Here is a 23,082-nt window from a genome sequence, read left to right as displayed (position 1 = left end):
TAATGAGCGCTAAAACAATTTTAAATCTATTTATAAGAAATTCAAAATATTTTAACAAATGTAAATATATTCAGTTCTAGTAGAGCACAATATTTTGGAGTTAAATAATTCATTTAAATTTTATGACAGCAAAAAAAAAGATTATATAATTATCATCATTAAAATAAATATATAATAACACAAAATGTTAAATAAGAAAATTATATTATTCATATTTCTCAGTAACTAACCTTGGTATAAATTATAAAAAATATATTTAAGATAAGTAATTATTTTAAGTTTCATATCATAATTTACATCGGAGTATCACACTGAGTTTAAAAATGCGGTAACTTCAATAAGATAACAAGAAGATTTAACTATAATAGTTAAATTATACCATCCAAGAATTACAGGATATGTATGTACGTACAGTTAGTATTTATTAATCTATTTATAATATTATTAGTATTAATACATACACAAATTCAAACAGTACCATATATAGTTTTTATTATGTTCAAATTTTAATGCCTATTTTTTTGTCAATTTACTTATTAATCTAATTTAAACAAAAATGTACAGATTAAATCATTTTAAAAGTAAATCATTGTGGCATATTAAAACCTGTTAGTTCGTCTCGTCTAGTTGCCAAGCACCGGTCAACGGTAATTTGGGTGTTTCGCCGTCCTTTTTATGCTTTCACTGCTTTCTCTGTGCCATTGGACCGAATTTTTTTTTATTTAATCTTTAATATATGCTTTATGTTCATACAACATCACCTTAAATAGTTTACTTATATAAAGAAAATCTTTATTATAGCTTAGCAATATATTGTAGAACAGTATATTTAAATGAAAAGTAATAAGTTATTAGGTATCTCTTATTTTAGTGTTAAATGAGGTCGTCGAGACCCAGGGGCACAGTGTGACTGTAATGCGACGGAAAATGAAGAGCAGAGTGTTTTAACACTAGGTTCCTCTGCCTACCCTGCTGTGTGCGGGATACAGCGTGAAGCTGATTATTATGTTAAGTGACTAACATATATTGTTAATAGTTACGGGAAATTTGAAAAATAAATATAATATTACATTTCCGAAGTTAGAAACTTTAAACATATGTAAGTATACTCAGTTTAAGCAAACTAACTTAAAGTGCGTTTTATTTAAACAAGCATTTGTGAGAGACAAATTACTGCTTACTCTAAACGGGATAAGAAACGGGAAAGAATTTAAAAATAAACATAATGATAGGTTTATTTTTATTATCAAGAACTTTGAACGATTTTCTGCGGTAATATGACACAGTTTTGAAATAAATACACTCTACCTAATGAGCTTTGTTAGGCAGTGTCTGACTGTAAGCATTACGAGTTCGATCCCCAGTTGGGGGAATAAGCTATTTACTTTTTTTACTCTGGGAATAGGACACACGAAGCGGCGTTGAGATCTGTAACTCGACACGACCAGTAAAAATGGGTCTAATTACCACTTGCTAAACTGATACATGTGAAATAAAGCATATTAGGTAATATTTTATAAATATGATAAAATGTTTTTATGGTTTAAGTTTAAGTCTTTGATATTTATGAAATTAGGCCATTCACAAAGTACGATTAAATTGGACTTTATAACACGTTTAAAACTCGTTATAGACGTTGACACTGACCCAGTGAGTACTTTTATTCTTGTATAAAAAAGTACCAATTCTGATGTTACACATTATATAAATGTAGTTCATTATTACTAATATATAATAAAAGTTGTTGCTATCAATCTAAAGTTGACTATTAATGAAATAACTCTAGTTTTGTTTATCTAGAATAGTTTTATTACACGCTTTAACTGTCTTCATTGCCTCTCAAGACTTCTAATAAATTAAAATGCTAAACAAAAGAATATTTTAGTACGTAAGCAACAATTTTTTTTTCAATTGTATTATCCATACCTATATTATAAATTCTAAAGTAACTCTGTCTGTCTGTCTGTCTGTCTGTCTTTTATGCAATCAGGGCCAAACCGCTAATTTAATTGTGATGAAATACTCATATAGAGATACTTGAGGGTCTCGCGATGAACATAGGATACTTTTTTTTCTAATATTTTTATTATTTTCGATAAATACCAATATATTAAAATACTTATTAATTTGACATACAATTTATTCCGCCATGTTAATAACAACCGCCGTTGCTAAGCAACGATTTGCAAAGTTTGTTGTTAGAAAACGTTATCACCCAAAATGAGCTTGCTTAACGCATTGAAAATAATATCATAAATATATTTAATAAATATTCGTATAGTTCAAGCGGGCGTAGCCGCGTTCGGGTCCACTAGTAACTTTATATATTGCTTAACATGAAATGTGCTTACAGCACGCGGAAGCGAATTCGGCAACATATTTGAAAATGTTAAAACTGATTAAATATAACATCATAAAAACCAATTAACATACTGTGCTTAAATAAATATTTTAAAACACTTGCTAGATGTATCTTTCCATATAAAGAATATGGCTAATTTAAAAATAAATAATGACGCTTGTTTGACGTGGACATAATATAATATAAGAAAAACAGTCACGCAAATATAATTATTATGCGGGGACATGAGATGTCGCTTTTCTTAAATGCAATTATTTTAAACTATATTATAAATATATAGTTAAATTAACTTGTTTTTATGTTTGCATATATTTCGTTCGTCTTTTAACTTTTTTTATATAGGAATAAGGGGAGGTCCGAGCCAAATGATTTAATGTTAAGTGAAAATTAAAAATTAAATGTATATGGTAACAGTTCGCTCAAAATATGTATATTATAAATATCTAAATTAACTTCGATCACTTTTCAAAGATTTCAGGTAGCATCTTAAACAGCAACAATCATACAGGTGAGCAGTTTAGAATTGTATTATTACTTAAATAAAAGAAGCCGTAGTAGCTAATTAAAGTAAAATTAAATCAGCAAAGCAATTATAAAACTCAAATAACAAAATATTGAAGAGTTCAGCATTTTAAATTACCTACTAGACGTTTCTTTAACAAATTACCTAGTGGGGAAAAAACATCGTAAATGAAATTTAAGAACCGGATTATTTTTAGTTAAGTCTCTGGTCATAGTTAATCTTTAACGACTTTGGCAAAAATAACAAAAATCTAAAATTGTTATTCTCAATATTACATAAAGTTTTACATATTATGTATATTTATATCATGACTATTTGTTTAGATATTAATATTTTTAGTAATATTACTTACAAAATAGGAAAAAATAAATCTATCGCCTTGACATATAAGCAAAAACATTTTAGTATATTAATTTTCGAATATTACTAGCGAGGCCGCCGTCGCGTAGTGACACAAGCTTGTGAACACAGTCGTGGGTTCGATTCCCACTCGGGGGAATAAATCATTTTATTATTTACAATTTCGGTTTGATAATAAGGCAATGCCTCGAGAATTCGACGGTAAGTGTTAAACGAAGTGTCTTAACACCTTCCTTCCTTTCTTCCTTCTGCCTACCCTGATAAATGTAGGGTCCACGTAAAGTTAAGAAATAAGTATTTTTGAAGACGTAGAATAATTAAGTTTGAGTATTTATTATTCCACTAATTCATTTCAACTAGATATTTTTACCAGTTCTGGTGTCACCAGAGCGGAGGTCCCCCAGTCCCTATGGACACAACTACAGGGCCTTGGCCCACCCACGACGTGCCCATAGCCATGGACGGAGAAAGACCACCACGGTCTGAGGGCTCAGCCCTGGAACCGTCTCCCCTCTCCCTCCTCGGGGGACTGAGAGAAGAATTTCACAGCAGAGCGAAGAACATGGCAAATGCTAAATATTTCATTTCTTCGATTGGCTTGGATTGAACCGACTACCTATCGTGCTTACAGTCGCACTGTGCCCCTGGCACCATGACTGGGCTCATATTTACATACCGCCTGCGATATTTCGTATCTAATTGTAAACTAAGATGATCGGGAACGCGCAAATCAACGGCAACCAGTCGGCCTTCTCGGCTGTTTCCCAACACCGCACATGCCGGCTCGATTGCGAACTCGGAAGACCAACGCTGCTACGATAGAACTACCAATATCATATTAATATTAATATTATATTTATTCATGTTTTGATTCTTTTGAAGTGATTAGATTAGATTTTGAAAGTTTTTTTTTATTTTTTAATCCGTTTCTAAAGTAGTTTTTTTTTTTCTATAAGTCAAATTGTATGTTACTATTTATAAGGGCTTTTTTTCACGCTGTATCCCGTGTATAGTAGGGTAGGCAGAGGGAACCTATTTAGTGTTACACACTCCGTACCCCACTTTTCGCAGAATTTTCGAGGCATTGCGTCTTGAGTGGCGCAACTCAAGTAGTTATAAAATTATATTGTTATAAATAATAACTGTTTATAAAATTACACGACTAGTACTTAAGTTTTACCAAATTTATTTTAATTGAAAAAGTACTCCGTGAGATATGAATACATCAAAATCGGCCCAAATTACATATATTTGGCAATGGCCTACAGAAGATTCCGTTCATATTGTAACTTGTTTCATAATTTTGCAAAACATAGTGATTGCAAATATACCAACAGAAAATATTGTGTAATTCATTGATATCTTGCTCGCCTTGTAAAGCTAATTAAGTTATATGGAAAATTATATATGGAAGTATATTTTTTCGATCATTTTCGATTAAAAACACTATTTATTTCTTATTTATAAATATAATAATTTCGTTAAGTTAGGTTTACTTGTGAAGTTGACAGCCTCGCCTAAGGACCTTTACCTTGAGGTAGAAAAGGCCGTTATAATTTGGTCGGTAACAGGAACAATCTGTAAACGTCTTTGGTATAATTGGCAATGTTTATTGACCGTGCCGCTACGGATTTCCGCCTTATTCTACTTATAATGTTATTATGTATGATTTTGTTAAAATAGAGCATTTTGAATAGTAGATCTAGAAAAAATATTTTAAAAATAAACTTATAATTACTATTCTATTAATAATATCACCTTAAAATCTCAAATATTGTAAAATAATATAAAATTTTAAATATTTATAATTATGGATATTAATAAGTCTATCGTAATTTAAAAATAATTGCTTGTATTAATGAAGGTATGGTGTTTATAGATAATATCAATTCAAAGTCAGAACACCGAGAACCACGATCGCCTTGTAATACTTTCAAAACTGTTGTGAACTATGCGAAAACGTTTACCCAACACAAATCAACATTTAATCAACACTAAAATTCTTGGACAACTCACCAAATATTTGCACTAAATCACGAAAATCTGGTAACAGCTGAGCACGGACACTATGAGGAAGCACTTATCTCCGTAAATTTCGTTTTAGTTAAACGAAATCGGAAATTTCTGTAATAATATTTGTAGTTATAATAAAATTAGAACGAGAAACGCGTGTGGTTTCGTTGAAATAATTTTTTTTCGGTTAGTTACGCGCGAGGCTCTACAGTCATCGACTTGGCGACTGTCGGAGGAAGACTGTCGGCCGGCGCGCGCACTCTCCCTACAGTGCTGGTCTACGGTCTCAGTTCCACACCCTCGTGCTCGCGACCTTCACGTGGCCGATTGATAATACAAACAACCTGTCATTAGCAAAACAATGTCGTCTACAATGGGAACTGGAATGGATTGATGTGATGAACAATGATTTTTTTTTCTGAAAGTGCAATTATTATTGTGTTGAAATGATTTTTTTTTAAAAAAGTGTTTGATGATATATTTTTTTTGTAAAGTGTTTATGATATTTTTTTTATTTAACTAATGATATTATTTATAAAACATATTATTAAAGGATAAAAATATATCGTAGACTTTTTTTAACTTCCGCATGTTTTGTTAAGTACCTACGTTATTTTATATATATAAAAAATCAAGGTTTCTTTAGAAAACTAATAATTTAAAATAATAATTTTATTAGAACATGAGAGTAATTCAGATTTATAAATAAATAATTGTGTAGTTCAAACGGGCGAAGCCCCGAACGCGTGAAAACGTTTTGACTGCGAATAAAAATAAATTTGCGAAAAAACAATGTAGTGCAGTAGATTTTTAAACTTTTTGTCTGACAGTATCTGTTCTTGTCTTATTGTTGATATTCATGTCATTTCAGGTTTTTACCTTTTCTTAAACATAGGTATATCGCACCTTTAGATTATAGAGACCTGATGGAAAAATAACCATGTTTTAGAGAAAGAAAATAATATATATATAGACAAATAAATCATCAATTAATTTACGAAGCATTTACTACTGTATCATCATCTAAAATGATTTTATAAGCCTAATTTTTGTACAAAAACGTAATTGTACACATCCTTATCGGACGTTTCTCAAAACTTTTATATATTTAAAAGGCTTAAAAGTTTTTTTTGGGTATATTATAAAATTTATAAAAAATAAAAACTAATTAACAAATAGTTTTAAGTTGAAGATGTATATTTATACCTGCAAATACAGCCTCGTTAATTCTACATTAATAAATAACAAACGTCACTTTTGATGTAATACGATCCATGAATTATAATTATCTACGTTGCGCATCTATGTCATACAGGTATATAATATGTAAATAATTTTATAATAATCTCGTTTCTCTTCAAAACGGTTTTGCAATCACCTATAATGGAATATTGGCATAAGTTTCTATAGAAATCAAGAATATTTAGAGGTATGTAATTAATGTCTATTGAATGTAATGCAGGATACTGCCAACTAATGTAATAGATTGTACCATTGATTTTGAAAAGAGCAACTCTTGAGTTTCTTGCCGGCTCCTCTCAGCAGAATCGCCTTCCGAACCGGTGGTAGCTTTTTGTTCATATGTTCATTCGACAATTCAAAAGTGATTATAAAAATTCCCTCTTTGAATAAAGAATATTTTGAATTTGAATTAAAATGAAATGAGTACGGAATTAAACGTTACTAATGATCCTATTAAGAATAAGTGAAATCTAGTAATATTTACGAATTATATTTTTTTAATATCCTGACTTAAAATTAATACCGTATATGTATTTTTTCTACGTCACATAATCAGTCAGAAAATTAATATTTAATCAAGCAGTCAGATTTTGTATATATAGGTAGGTACCTATATACATAGAAATTTGACTATTAGTTTTCAGGTAAACTAATAGTCAAATTTCTATGTACAACACTAGCGACGAAGATATTTGTCTTTACAAAACTCTTAGGTTTTGCCTTCTAGTGAAATAAATTTTGTAAGATAAATCCGTTGAAGAACCCATCAGCACTGGAAATTTTATAAAATAAGAGGATTATTAGTCAAATAAGCAACATCTAAATGGGTCTATGCGAGATCTCAGTTGATCAAACACAACCAATGATACAAATAATTCATTTAATTTCGACATTATTTGTAAAGAATTTAGAATAAAAAACAACCCAACGATTATAAACGAGAAAATAACAAAATCAATAAAATAATATAATATATTCGGGTCTGTTCAGAAAAATATTAGTGTTGGAAGATGTATATTTACTTACATGATACTGAACTGGTGCGTTTTATCATTTATCTGTTAGCACTTGTAAAGTCTATTTTAAGTTGAATACAACACTTATCTATTTAAATAGAAAATAGAACAATAAATATACATGTGCAGAAATGAATTTAATGAGACTATATAAAAAAGCAACTGACATATCAAACATGCATAAGGCATGCATATGCTTCTACGAAAAGAGCAACAAGCGGGTACTTATTAAAAATGATAAAAGAAGTACCATTAGTACGCCAATTACGATGCTAAGTATACCGGCGCTGATAACGTTAAAGAGTAAAAAGTTAAGATGTTCCAATAAATATATTGTTTAGTAAAGCATAGTCTTAATATAATACACAATAAATAAATTAATATAATATTTTATATTGTGTTCTTTATCAAATATAGAAAAAACACTATATTCTGAACGTATAAACATTCCCATTCATTCCCTATAAACCTTATAAATGTGAACGTATAAAGAGCTTTTTTTATATTGTAATTTCATTGTTATCGTTGATTTTCTTCCTGCAGTATATAAATATAGGAATTCAATAGTATCCACTAATAAACAAAAAAAGAATAAGAATTCAATATATTTAAAAACGCCATCTAGTGTTAAAGCAATTATATACATTCACATAACAAGACAAAGCGATTCCAGATAAGGCAATTAGGCTGTAGCCAGTGATTATATATTAGAAAACTGACACAAAAATACCCAAAGCAAATATTCTAGCCTAGCCGAGCCTAGAAAACCACCACCACCACCAAAAACCTGTACAATGTTTTTTATTATAACTAACGAATATTATAAACCCATTTTTTATAAATAATATCAAATGGAAACGACAATTTCACTCTTGTGTAAAGATTATCGAAACTGCCATCTAGTTAAAGTTGTAAGCAATAATGTAATATGTAACTCGCAACATAGATGGCTGAAATGAATCATGAATGAGTTGTATATTATTAATTTATTATTATAAGTAGTTGGTAGGCCGTGTGTCTGTAAAAGCGACAGGTGTGAATTCGATTCCCATTCAATATTTTCATTTCTTCGCTCAGGCGTGGTAAATTGCGGCGTTAAGATTCGCCACTCAATATACAATGCCATCGGAATTCGGCGGAATTAGTTATCTTTTAGCATAGATGGCGGTACTAATGATAATTGAACTTTAATAAGAACTTGCCAAATTTACGTAAAGCTAAAATAAAATTATGTCTATCTATAGTAGACATAATTTTACTTTAAGTTAATATAAATTCACAAAATTTAAGTCTGTTAACATTTTAATTGAAACTCTTTAATTTAAGATTTAAATTACTGCAGAAATATCTCTACTTTTACGGATACTCACGCAAATGAAAAGCTCATTAAGCTTAAATGAACAGTACCTATCTATATCTATACTAAATAACACTAATTTAATACTAACAACGGAAACGGAGTGTCTTGACAATAAAATATTTTATTGCTATGTCACATACAGTAACCATTACAAAAATAATAATAATTTAAGCGGGATAACCATACATAGTTCTAATAAAAAGCAGCAAATAAAATATTATACAATAAATTATAATAAAATTTTGCTTACTCACAATTAGAAATAAAAAAAACAGACTTATCTAAATTTCAGTTTCAAAATTAAATAGGTATGTACTTGAATTACACATTACAACAGAAATCTATATAAATATGTATATTATAATATATGTATATAGATTTGTTTTGTAATGTCTTCTTGTGCAATAATAGTAACCTGTAAGCATAACTAATAAGTACAAATAAGTAAACTTATGACACCTATGCTGTAGAATCGTTTACAATATGAAATTTACATAAAAAAAACCATGAATTATCCTAACAATGAAATTTACCAATACATAATATTACGGGATCCTTGACACTAGCGTTTGTAACGAGACCGTTAAATAAACAACCTGTGTTGCCTTGCATAAATAAATATATAAATTTATAAATGCAAAGAGAATAAATAATTTAAAAAAAAAACGTTTTTTTATACAAAAAAAATAATTTGATATAAATATTTTATATAAAATATTTAATTTCCTCGATCGTAATCGAATAGACACAACATTTACAGTCGCACCGCGCACGCTTGTGCCCCTACGCCATGACTGGCCTCAACCACAATACATAACAATATAATGTTTATTTTTGTTTTTTTGTATTCTGCCCATTTTCTACGTGGCGTAGATTACGTGTAAGGTGGCGAAACTTAACGCCGCAATTGTCTTGCCGGAGCGAGAAAATGAAAATAATTTAATCATCTTTAATACATTTTTTAACCATCAAACGTATTTTTTTAATCATCAGCTTACCTTTTCTTAGTGTAACCTAAGAATCGTAGGTGAATATAAAAAATAAGGATAAGAATAGATACTATTGTCTATCTGTACGTTTAAAAGCACTTTATAGTAAACACCTTACATTCGTTAGACAGTTAGAAATACCCTTCATTAATAGGTTTCCTACCAAGAGTGCATACAAATGTACAAATTAGATGGTAATCTCTAAGCCTTACATGCATTCTACATTGTCTTATTACTAGCCAGCATTTGGAGCGTAAGATAGCTATTGCAATAACAAAATGCACATGTTTATTAGTGAAAGGTTTATATTACTACTAAAAGTTTAATACGAAATATATTTTTTTTTGGTAGGAAAATAACTTCCCGACATAGTGTTAGTAGTGTAAAAGTTACTTTTTTGAAAACGATATATTAAAAGATATTTATTTTTTGAATTCTCACAATGATATTTTTCAAATCTTGCAATTTTTCTTTTTCGTAAAGTAGAGTAGGCAGAGAAAGAGAGAGACTGATTTTAAGTAATTTATAATAGAAAAATGCAATGTTTAAATCAATAAGTTGTTTTTATTTACTTGATCTGATAATATAAAACGTGATGAAATCCATTATTATGTAACACACAAATAGCGTGTGTTAAAAACAGATTTCCTCTACATACCATATTCAATGCAAGAGATATCTACATTAAATAATGCACATATCATTCACAAATTTCAATACAAGGCAATGCCTCTGGAATTCGGTGAAAAACATAGTGTCTTAACAAAATAATCTCTTGCCAAATGATAATTCTAAGCAATTCTTTTTATGAGAACGTATAGCTTAGTTGGTCAGAGCACTTAAACGGTTTCCAAGAAGCGCGGGTTCAAATCAAGCTAATTTACATTTTTTTATATATTTTCTAAAAAATATTTTTCTTTCCTAAATGCCTAGTTCCTATTACTTCAGTTAATTTTAACTGAATTAATTGAATATAATTGCATACTGATTAAAAGGTAAACAACAGTGTACAATAAGAATTCTAATGAGACGATGTCATTGTTTTGCGGAACATTTTATCCATCTATGGGCTGCGTCTCTAGTTTGATACTAAGAAGTTTTAATTATGATTACGTTAAATAGAAAAAAAAATAGAAAAAGTTTAAAAAAAATTTTGGAGTTTATAGACTTTAATGGAATTCAAAGTATTTGTTGTTTTGTATGTAGGCCTGAGGACTGATGGTTGCGGGTTCAATTCCCACTCGAGGATTTTCATTTTCTCTCTCTGGTAAGGGGGCAAAGCGCAGAGTTGAGTCAAGTTAGTTGAATCAACACACAATACTTCCAGAATTCGGCGGAGAGTCGAGAACGGAAGTGACTTAATGGGAAAGGAATGTCTTAACACTACTTAATTTTTTTAGTTCGTTTAGGACTCATCGGAATTGCATTTATTCTATATCTCAATACAAATATTCCTATTAAAAAATATATATCACTAAGAAATAAGAATACCGTTATCGGAGAAAGCTACAAGAGTAGAACGACAGAGGCTCGCGCAGTTGTAGGCCGGCGCGTGAGCAACGACGACTTACTTACTTTATAAAGTCGGTTATAGTGATTTTATAAACTTTAGTTTCCAAGGAAAATTGTAAGGTATGCAATATTTAATATTATTTGATCACAGATAACTTATATATTCCAGTGTATTAATTATTTGCATTTTTGTAAAGGTAAAAATCTTTTTTTTTTTTTATAATTACCTATATCGAAATTACTATACAAAAATATCCTTTTTATTACTTTTATTTTTTATTTTATTTATAAATGAACTAAATTTACAATTCTTATTTTTATAATGCAACTGTCTTAACTGTAGTTAGTATTTTAGCTCTTCTTTTCTAACAAGAATCTTGTAGGAAAAGAAAGTCTTAGTGTCAGTTCGCATTTATATATTTAATAAGAAAATATAATTATTTATCAATACAATACACTAGATCCCAAACAATATTTTTTTTAATTTTTATCTGTTTGTTTGTGACGCTAATTTCAAAAATGGCTAACAGTTTTAAATGCGTTTTTCATTAATATATATTGGTAATTACCTTTAATTAACATTTAGTGTTTGTTTATATATGACTTCATGCTGTATGCCGCACAAAGCAGGGTAGGCAGAGGGAACCTAGTGTTAAGACACTCCGTTCCCCGCATTCCGCCAAATTCTGGAAGCATAGCGGGTTGAGTGACGAAATTCAACGCCGCTTTTTGCCTGCAAGAGTGAAGAATTGAAAATATTCATTTAAATAAATATTTCATTTCGTCGAATGGGATCGAACCCACAACCAGTTACATTTACAGTTACACCTTGTGCCCCTGCGCCACGATTGGCCTAATAAGAGTTATTATTATAAATACTTAAATAAATAATTGTGCGGTTCAAGCGGGCGAACCCGCATGCAGATCGCCAGTTATAAAATATTATTAGGTATATATAAAAACCTAACTTATTTATCTGTGGTGGAACTAAGACCATCCACTTTATTCTTCTGTATTTTTTGTTAATTTTTTTTTTGCTTTTTTTATCTGCATGAATATATAATTATAATATGACTGCTTTATAAAATTTAAGGAGATAATTACTGGTTTTTGTTCTATTCTCGATGTATAATTAAAATTATATTTTCATGAGTTAAGTACCTATCTTAATTCATATACCTCTATATATTTTTATTATGTTGTTATATTTGGGTTTTCTCTCAATCAGTTATTGTATGAACTAATCTTAGAACTTTTTCTAAATATTATAACATTTTTATTGTTATTATATTTATTTAAAGCTTTATCAAGTAGCTATACTTTCTAAGCAATCAACAGTTTGAGAGTTTGTTTATTTTGACTTTGCATCGATAAGTAGAGAAACCTGTATGCTAAACCTATTCAGTATTATCGTACGGATGTATCATTTATTAATTTAAACGTTTTGTACAACTGTCAGTAATTGTACGAAATACGTAGGAACGTAAAAAATCTGACAATATTATTACTATTTTAATTAATTCGTATAATATTTGCATAGTGACCTTAAGCAGTTTTAAGCATACATTTTATATAGGAACTTTATTTCTTTTATAATATCATTTAATTCATATAAGTTAGTTCATTTAGTGGCATATTTTTAATTATCCCAAATTCATGCAGTTTTCGTTGATGTAAGTAGAAGTTGCTTAATCATTCTCAACTTTTGACCCATACTACCTCGATATTCTATTCGTATATACTTTTGATGAAATAGAATTTGAACTCACCATATTAATTGTATCTTACAAATTTTCTAATCTCATACGAACCTATTACTTATTGTGTCCTTATTCTTTTCGATATATCTCGTGAAGGCTCGATAAAAACGTATAGTTTAATAGTTCAACATGTCATAATTAATAGAAAAGAACGTTACCCAACTAATAATACAGCATTTAGTAGAAGTAAGTAGTAAATAATTTAGAATTTTATTATATTTTTTTAGCTTCACATTTGTATTGTTGTTGTTGTTACTCACTCTGTTCCTATTAATTTAAAATTAAATCAGCTTCACGCTGTATCCCGCAAACAGCAGGGTAGCCAGAGGGAACCTAATGTTAAGACAATCCGTTCCCCACTTTAAAATAAATATGAAAATATTATACATATAACGCTATGTAAAACATAATTTAATTACTAAAGGTTCTTTATACAATTTCCGTTGTAAAAGGGAATACAAATCAAGCTTATCTATACTAATATAATAAAGCGGAAGAGTTTGTTTGTTTGTTTGTTTGTTTGTTTGTTTGTTTGTTTGTTTGTTTGTTTGAACGCTAAGATCTCTGAATCTACTGGATCGATTTACTTTGTTTTTGTTTTGTATGAAAGCTGCATTCTTCAGAAGTGCTATAGGCTATATAATATTACATTACACATATATACTAATAAATTAAAATATTTTCTAATTTGACATGCAATTTATTCTGCCATGTTGATAACAACCGTCGTCGCTACGCGACCGCGTTCGTCACCGCGTCATTTTGATATTCATCCTTATGAAAATAAATATAATAGTCACTTTTACCATTTCATCTAGATTGAAACTATATTTCTATAGAAATTATATTCTTATATTTCAAGCAGGCGTAGCCGCGTCCGGGTCCGCTAGTGCTATATAAGTAAATACCTAAAAGTCAGGTAAAGACCAGACTGGCCTTCCAAAAGTAGGGCTATACAAATTCTTTCCACCACTCACTGTTTTGCAATATCGTTATCAAAAACTAATTGGATAAATAATAAATTAAACTATATAAAACCATTTTGGTGTTAATAAGCAAAGATTTTATAAAATGTTGTAAATGTTGTTGGTATGTAATTGTAACGAATGAAATTATCGGGTTAAATCTATATATATAAAATCGAAAGGTCACTCACTCATCACGAAATCTCAGAAACTACACGTGCTAGGAATCTCAAATTTTGCATAGGAGTTACTTATGGGACGTAGGTACTCGCTAAGATGGGAATTTGCAATATTCGATTTCTAAGGGGTTGTTTTTGGGGTCGAAAGTTTGTATGAAACTTCGTTACTACAAATGCTAGGAGTCTCAAATTTTGCATAGACGTCACTAGGACGTAGTCATGGCGACAGAAATTAATAATAACATAGTTCACGCGGGGGAAACCGCGAGCGGGCCGCTAGTAATATTATATATATACATATACATTCATAATAATGATATTTATTAGAAGCGTTAAAGTTAAAAGCAGTCATTGACTAGACTTGACTTATAATCCTGTGCCCCCTAGGTGGGGCAAAGGGCCTCCACATAGCTCCGTTGTCGCTCTCCGATCTGAGCAATTCGGTTCGCTCGACCACGAAGTCATTAGGTGTAATATTGCAACATTAGTGTACCTAATGCATAAAAGCTGAAACAGAATCTCCGCACGTAATATACACTTACCTAGTACTACTAGGCTACTAGGCTAGTAGCTTCAAGTTGCAGTGAATTGCAGATAATTACCTGTTAATCTTATAGAGCAAATATAATAACATTATTTCCCAAAACATAAACCTTAAAAACGAGAGTGAAGTTATGAGAGTTCCTACTCTATTAATAATTGCATGACTGCAATATAACTTGATTATATGGTTGGAAGTATTTCAAGATGGCATTTTTCGGAAAGGCCCTTTCTCTGCCTCGGCCTCTGCTCTGGCGTGTCTTCTCTTCCTCTTTTTAATCATTGTGGGGATTTAAATGAAATAAAAATTTTTGACAATTGACAATTTTTTGTACATTTCTTACCGTTTTTAAGTTTCAAAAAGATCTCGGACTATCTACGTCTAAAACAGTATTTGTACTAGATTTTCTTTGCCTACGTTGCTATCTATATTCGCGACAAAATATGAAGCTGATAAAATTTTTCTACTAAAATAAATTAATTAATTTCATTTAAAATACATATACTTATTAATTAAGTAGATGACGAATTTTATACACAAAAAAGTTATTTAATTAACCAGATTCTTGCAGTCTGTGTCATCACATCTAGACTCTAGTTCCACTTCCTTGAAAATAAAGGCCAATAACTTTCTAACTGTCCGTTCAACGATCGGTATGGTGTGGTTGTTAGACTAACATTATAAGAAAGTAATTCGATTATTATGAAAACTATGATGAATATGAATTTTGAGCTAAAAATATTATATAGGCATGTAATAGAAAGAAATACGTAATTCAGCTACTCTGTAGTCAGTCCTCATACTTGAGGATCATGATCAATATCAGGGTTGCATCTGGAGTCCATCTCTAAAGTAGATCTATCCAGCGTGTATCACAACCGTATAATTTATGTAAACAAACGTTAAAAACTACAAACAATTAAATTTAAATAGTCTTAGATAATTAAAACATTAATTATTGTTCAACAGATACACACAATGTTGGAGAGCACGAAGTTTAACACGCCATCGCAAGTCTCCAGCATATTTGACATTGCCAAAGACACAGTTCTATTCTTATTTTTATCATGTTATTATATATTAGAATCGCTATTTTGGACTTTAGTGCCTAACATGATAAGGCCGATGAAAAGTCTTAAAGATGAAGTGATTTTGATTACTGGAGGTGCTGGTGGTGTAGGAAGGCAGCTGGCTATCAAGTTGGCACGACTCGGAGCGAAGGTTGTTCTATGGGATGTTAATAAAGAAGGTAAGTGATGAAGGGTGCCACTACCAAAGACGAGCCTAAGCACAGGATTTTCACCAGAGAAGGCTCTGGTGTTATATGGGGTTGGGGGCTGCAAATATAGACAATTTTAATAATTTCAACAATTGCATTGACATCATGCCTTTTATAGTTAGAGCAAAATAGACAAACGTAATGTCAAAACACTCCGCTCTCCATATTTCGCTCAAACATAAAACAAGATTAAACAATCATAAGGTCAAATCTAAAGCCACCACGTAATTAGCCAGACTCTCTAACATTGCCTCAATAGAGTCATGTTTTATCTCACATTTCTATATCTGTAGTTCCAGGTCAATGTAAACTTGTTTATAAATATCTGCACTGATTTCGCATAAATACAAATAATATATATTTAATCATTAAGATAAAAAAAAATCTCGATTTTTTTTAGTTTTACGTTGCAATACATTTCACAACTTTCAAGTTAATGACGTACTCTTGTAACCCATACCATGCAACGCACCTAATAATGGGGTAATTTAAATGACGATGGCGGCTTGAGTGCCACTTATTGGCAGCGTCGATTACCATCTTTGTGTTGCTTTTGAAATATGTCATTTATTTTAACTCACTGCACATGTGAATTAGGTTTGGGCATGATTTTACTTGTTTTATTCCAGTATTTTGGATATATTTTATGTTAATTATAAAATAGACTATGTTTTTGTAGTCTTTAATATATTTTACTATATTTTTAAATTTCACTTATATTTATATATCACTTCCAAGCAATTAATGGTAATTCTCTTCTGTTTTACGTACCTAACATCTACTTTCTACATATAGCTTTACCACAAAAATTTTAATTCAATTCTGACGATTACCTTAGCACAGGATGTGAAAGGTTTTTGTTTTTACGAAAACAACAACTCATATAAAAGAAATATTTTTTTAGTTCCACGCTCTGGCTGGTTGCCAGAACGAGGAAATGAAAATATTCAATATTTAATTTTTTTAAACGGGAATCGAACCTACAACCTATCACGTTTACAATCGCACGCTTATGCCTCTGCGCCACGACTGGCCAGTAACTTAACTATAGAAATATATTTATGTAGGTATATTAAATGCACTATGGTTCGATCCCACTCGAGGAAATTAAATATTTATTTACATTTATATTTTCATTTCTTTGCTCTGGTGACAAGGCAAAGCCCGGCGTTGAGTTTTACCACTCAACACGCAATGCCTCCAGAATTCGGCAGAAAGTGGGGAACGTAGTGCCTTAACACTAGGTTCCCTCTGCCTACCCTGCCGTGTGCGGGATATGGCGTGAAGATGATTTTAAATAAAATAATTCTTACATTTTGTTTTATTTAATAATATAGCATATTGTTTTCTTTTTTCCAGCTTTAGAAAAAGCATGTAATGCTCTAAAAGACGAAGGATACCAAGTGGCGAGTTACATTGTTGACTTAACAGATCGCAACTGTGTGTATAAAGCTGCAGAAAAAGTTAAAAAAGAGGTAAGAACTCTCTTTTCTTTTTTCGGTCAGTTAGGTCTATTAATGTTTTTTTTTATTGAAATGACAATATGAAACAATAATTTAAGTTATCTGTATACAATTTCACATTGTATTGAAAGCCCAAAAATAATATTTTGAAAGAAGTTAAGAAATATCATATTACGTATGTTCTTAAAGTGCAATGACTACTTGATATTTTTTCAAGTAAATTCCAATTGAGTTTCATAACACTCTACTCCACGTAATTCATAGTTTAATGCTTCAATATAGATTATATAGATAAGTATTTATTTATATTTTTTTATAAGATTTTAATTTAATTTCTTTTTATAGGTAGGAAAAGTGGATATTTTAATAAATAATGCCGGTATTGTCTTCGGAGAAACTTTACTGGAACTTAGTGACACGGCCATTGAAACCACGTATAAAGTCAATATTCTTTCACATTATTGGGTAAGATTTTTTCTTTATTTAGCTTCAAACTAAACCTCACAGAAAGGAAGGTAGGCAGAGGTAGGTAAGTTAGTAAAAGTTAGCAATGCGTGATGAGTGGAACTCCCCCCCACGCTTTATCCTGTTACCAAAACCAGAAAATTTAAATATGTATTAAATAATTAATTACCCCGAGTTGGAATCGAACCCAAAATTTGTTTTTCTATATTGGTTATACAAAAAAATATTAAAATAATTTCATTTTCTTTATTTGAATTGTTTCAGACAGTAAAAGCCTTCCTCCCGGACATGATCAGCACCGATAAAGGTCACATAGTGACTATGGGTTCCGTGACGGGTCTCCTCGGCACATACCTTTGCACAGACTACAGCGCTACCAAGTTTGCTACGGTTGGCTTCCATGAAAGTCTCTTTACTGAATTGCGGGTATGGTTTATACTTTTTTCTTTTTACCTTTACGCTGTTTCCCGCTTGTTCCAGAGAATGCAAAAGATGCCTAGTGTTAAGACACTCCGCTTCCAGATTTTCGGCGGAACTCAACGCCGCGCTGGAACCCGCAACCTATCGCGTTTTACAGTCTTACTTTATATACTTTATAAGTTAGTATACTTTTATAAGTAGTATTTCTCGTTGACCATCCTTAAAATAAAAAATCGGAGCACTTGATGAGTCATAGCCAAGACAATCTGTTCTCCGCTGCCCAAATTCGAGACATTGAATGAATTTTAATTTTGTGAAAAAAAAATGTATATTTTTACTGTCATATAAAAAAAAGAAATAATAACACAAAAATCATAAATAACAAATTTTCACTTTTCAGGCACACGGACACAACGGAATTCACGCAACTCTCGTGTGCCCATCGTACATCAACACGGGCATGTTCGACGGCGTCACGCCTCGTCTCACGGCGATGCTGGAACCAGACTATGTCGCGGAAACTATGATAGATTCCATAAGAAAAAATGAAGTCAACTGTGTGATACCTGGATCTGTTAGATATCTGCTACCTCTTAAATGGTAAGATAATTATAATGATGGGGACGGAACGGAGTTTCTAGTGTTAAAACACTCCATTCATTTCATGTGGAAATGAAAATATTATATTTTCACACTACTATATAAAATTTAAAAAAATACAGAAATCTTTATTATAATAAATATTTATTTTTTGTATATATAATTTTTTTTCATATTTCAGCTTACTCCCAGCAAAAATGTGTTGGGATCTAATGTATCGTGTTATGAAAGGGCCACAAACTATGATGGAATTAAAGAAGAAACCAAATAGGGCAACATAATTTTTTAATAATTATAAATAGACATATTTTTATATTTGTTAATTTATTTATTAAGCATAGAACAAAATTGTTTGAAAGACTGAATGATGGTCAATTGCCTATGTTGATAATAATACTTTTAGGCTAAGTATAATATATTAAATATAATATATACATATTTTGTTTTTGTACCAATTTAAAAATATAGAATCATTAGGCAGCACTTTACAAAGAAATCCATATTTATATAAAAAAATAAAAATAAAGGAGATAAAGATTACAAGAACAATTATTTCAATAATAAGTTATTTATTATCATTAAAATAATATCACAATAAAAGTTACAGTAAATCGTAGAAATAATCTAGGCCTTGTCCTAGCTCCCATATGGCAACACCTATTCCATACTCTTTAGCTAATTCCAGTCGTTTTTGAATAGAGAATAATGTGGGAAAAAATATCTTCTTCGTACCTTGTGATGTTCTGAAAATTAAATATTATAAATAATTATATGTATTTTTTAGCTTCATGCTGTATATTTAATTTCGCAGGGTAGGCAGAGGAAACCTAGTTACTAAGAGACTCCGTTGTCCACTCACTGCCTAATTTCCTAGACATTGGGTGTTGAGGGGCGGAACTCGACGCTTTGCTTTGTCTTGTTACCAAAGCAACGAAATCAAAATAATAATAAATTTAACCCCACAAGTGGGTATCGAACCCACAACCGCCGCTTTTACAGTCACATACGATGCCACTGCGCCACGACGGCCATTTTTATATTTTTGCATTACTTTTACGCGATTGGCGTGCCAATTTAACATCATATGATATGAAAATCTACAGAATGCTTAGAAACGTCATCTAATTTTATGTCATTTATAAACCTAGATTTTTATATGAGCAAAATTGTATATTTCAATTATTTTCTATACAATTATATAGTAGGGTCAGCTTTCATTGTTTTTTAGAAGACAGATTCAGAGGATGTAGCATAAGTTTAGATACTGCGCTTTCCACATATCACCTTACATTTCGACACATTACGTGTCGAATAGACGAATGCAACGCCGCGTTTAGTCTTTACCAGATTGAAGAAGTTAAAATAATTTAGTCTTAAGAGTAGGAATCAAATCCACAACCATTGCAACTACATTCAGATATTGTCTCTCTGTGCCAGAACAACCTTCACTTCAAAATATTCTATATTATATATTATATATTATATATTATATATTCTATATTATAATACTATATATATTAAAGATATCTTACCTAATCTCAACATAATTCTCAGCAGTATTATTGTTATATGTAAGTACTTGATTTGCCTTTGCATTTTTTAATAATTCAATATACTCCGTTCCAACAATTGGCCCTCCACCATTTGCTGTATAAGAATTACCATAGAAATTCATGCCTAGTAATATTTTGGCTCTCTTTGATGGGTTTTCTTCACTGTCTATTAATTTTTCAACACATAATCTAACCCAATATAGTGGAGCATTTGGACCTAAAACGAAATTTTGTAATTTTAATTTATTAACAACATAAATAAACAAATTGAAACTCAAGGTTGTCATTTGAAACTCAAGCATGATACAAATTTGAATTTAAAAAAGGACTTTTCATTATTAAGTGTAGACATAATACTTCAAAAATATAAAAAAAAACATTTAGATAATATTTAAGCAAATTTGTTAGATTCTCAGGCTAAACTTACCAGGTTTTTGTGGATTTGAAAAATCATAAGTCATTACAGAAACTGCATCTACATAAGGATATATCTCATTGAATGCTTGAATGAAAAACTCATCACTTGGGTAACCCCTAAAAGGTGGATAGACTAGAATTAGACTAAGATCATCTTCTGTCATTTCCAAACCTGAAAATGTTAAACATTCCAGTTAAGTAATATTTTTTTAGCTTCACACTTTATTCTGCATACAGGTAAGGTAGGGAGAAATCAATGTTATGCATTATCTACACATTTGACCCAGATTAAAAACATTGTATTAAGTGCCACAATTGAATACTGTCTGTTGTCTCTGCAGACCCTGAAAATTAAAATAAATCTTACTTATCTCAAACTATTGAGGACCAGAAGATGCAATATTATTGGAATGTTTGGATTATTGCATTTCTTATTAATCTGCAATTTTTTTTTTACAACTGCAATATATCACTATTTTAGCAATTTTCTAAGATTTATTTTCAGAGGGTGCTTAATAATTGGATGTTACAATCTATCAACAGTGTCAGCTTGGGGAGTAACTTGTGTTAAGACAATAGATAATAATATCCATTATTGGTTTTCAATATTACAAATATAATTCTATGAAGAATTATATTTGTACGTGTACTTACCAAACTGTTGAACAAACTTCACAGACTTATCAATATATTTTCCAATTTGTGATAAAATTTCTAGAACAATGCCATTAAATTTCCATAACTTGCATGCTTTTTTTACTTCTGCAATTAATGCCTTTTGTTCGGTCATGGATGATGGTTCCATAAAGAAAGCTTTTAAATCTGATGGCTGCCAGTTTTCAAATAGTAGCCTTGGCACAACTAAAATATAAAAAACATTATCCATCTATGTATGTATGTTTTTTACTATGTAACATTAAGATTTAACTGGTTAACTGATTATCAATTTGTCTAAAACTTGTGTATGTTCCAAAAGATATGATATTATGATATTAATGAAGTTTTTAGTACAGCAACTATCAAGTGTCATATTGTAAAATTTTTTAAAAATAAATATCAATTAATAATGGGGGTTTGTTCTGAAATGAAAGTAATTAATTCCGCACAGTGAGAATCAAATTTAAAACCTTTACATTAAAATATAAAATATAAACCTTACTTCTTAAATTATTTTCAGTTCCTTTTTGTTTAACTGATTTCATCCACCCATTGTCCACATCATGTAATCCCGAAATAATGTAAATATTAGGGCTCTGCCGCTTTACCTGCAGCCATACTGGAGATATATAATTAAATTTTGGAGCCCATGTTTTGGCTACATCATAGCCTCTGTTATTCCACTGAAAAAAATATATGCCTTTAAAATAACATCTAATAAAGCATTAAATATTTACTAGTAAATAAATGCTTACTACAAATATCAAAGATCAAAATAGTTTATACTTACTGGAGTAACATAACCCAGTACTGTGTTCTTAAAATTTCTCAAAGATGTATCCTGGTGATAAGTAGCATGATATTTAAGAATGTCTTTTACATATGGCGTCTCTACAACCAACTTTCGATCTAGAACATTGTTTTTTCGAGATCCCTCTTGAGGTTTCACCCCTTTTTGTGATTTTTTATCAACCGGCGGAGACAATGTTCCGAGACAAATGCTTGACATGAATAAAATCTGTATTATTACAGTGACACACTTCATCTTGGAGCTTTTTTGTATCATAAAATATTATCTATTGTCACTTGAAGTCATTAAATTTACGAAAATTAAAATAATTCAAGAGCCGGCTGGAGATTCAGTATCAGTAGATAGATACAATCAAACATCAATACGACAGCGACAACTGACAAGAGATGTTGACATTTACTTTCCGTTTAGAAATCTAGAGCAATCAAAATCAAAGCCAAAAAACACCCGCACTCATTTAACATTTAATCAATGATAAATTAGTCCTTATATAGATATATTTTCATTTTAAATGCTAAATTACATCTTTTATTATGGCTTTAATTTATATATAAAGGATCCTTTAGTAAAGCTTATTACACTGTTCAAGAATATT

The 23,082-nt window shown here is 30.4% G+C and overlaps 3 protein-coding genes across 5 annotated transcripts in view; 1 reads left to right on the top strand and 2 right to left on the bottom strand.

Annotated features, from left to right (window-relative positions):
• LOC146539073 (estradiol 17-beta-dehydrogenase 11-like) overlaps window positions 1–23,082 on the bottom strand; it is a 57,856-nt gene that overhangs the window by 30,033 nt on the left and 4,741 nt on the right. Inside the window, exon 1 of one of the 3 annotated variants that reach the window (XM_085185272.1) lies at window positions 7,527–7,676. The exons of 1 other annotated variant lie outside the window; for it this stretch is intronic. In XM_085185272.1, the coding sequence (XP_085041398.1) occupies window positions 7,527–7,554 (28 nt within the window). In that variant the 5' untranslated portion in view covers window positions 7,555–7,676. Of the gene's footprint in view, window positions 1–5,261; window positions 5,521–7,526; window positions 7,677–23,082 lie in introns of those variants that run through there. One more of the 3 variants, XM_085185273.1, reaches the window with a different exon arrangement.
• LOC146539075 (epidermal retinol dehydrogenase 2) lies at window positions 11,389–19,485 on the top strand. The gene is made up of 7 exons (XM_085185580.1): window positions 11,389–11,497; window positions 15,792–16,071; window positions 17,461–17,576; window positions 17,910–18,029; window positions 18,294–18,455; window positions 18,850–19,049; window positions 19,231–19,485. Exons 2-7 carry the CDS (start codon window positions 15,801–15,803, stop codon window positions 19,328–19,330), a joined length of 969 nt encoding a protein of 322 aa, XP_085041706.1. The 5' UTR covers window positions 11,389–11,497; window positions 15,792–15,800; the 3' UTR covers window positions 19,331–19,485.
• On the bottom strand, window positions 19,599–22,858 carry LOC146539074 (chitinase domain-containing protein 1). Its single transcript, XM_085185579.1, has 6 exons — window positions 22,467–22,858; window positions 22,179–22,359; window positions 21,674–21,880; window positions 21,030–21,191; window positions 20,582–20,819; window positions 19,599–19,792 (listed from the first exon to the last, which is right to left on the bottom strand). The coding sequence occupies exons 1-6, from the start codon at window positions 22,740–22,742 to the stop codon at window positions 19,651–19,653; spliced, it is 1,206 nt and encodes a 401-aa protein (XP_085041705.1). The 5' UTR covers window positions 22,743–22,858; the 3' UTR covers window positions 19,599–19,650.

Source organism: Heliconius melpomene, chromosome 5, assembly GCF_056956725.1.
Source record: "Heliconius melpomene rosina isolate 202511_hmr_F chromosome 5, ASM5695672v1, whole genome shotgun sequence".
Lineage (NCBI taxonomy): Eukaryota > Metazoa > Arthropoda > Insecta > Lepidoptera > Nymphalidae > Heliconius > Heliconius melpomene.
This window is presented reverse-complemented; position numbering and strand designations above follow the sequence as displayed.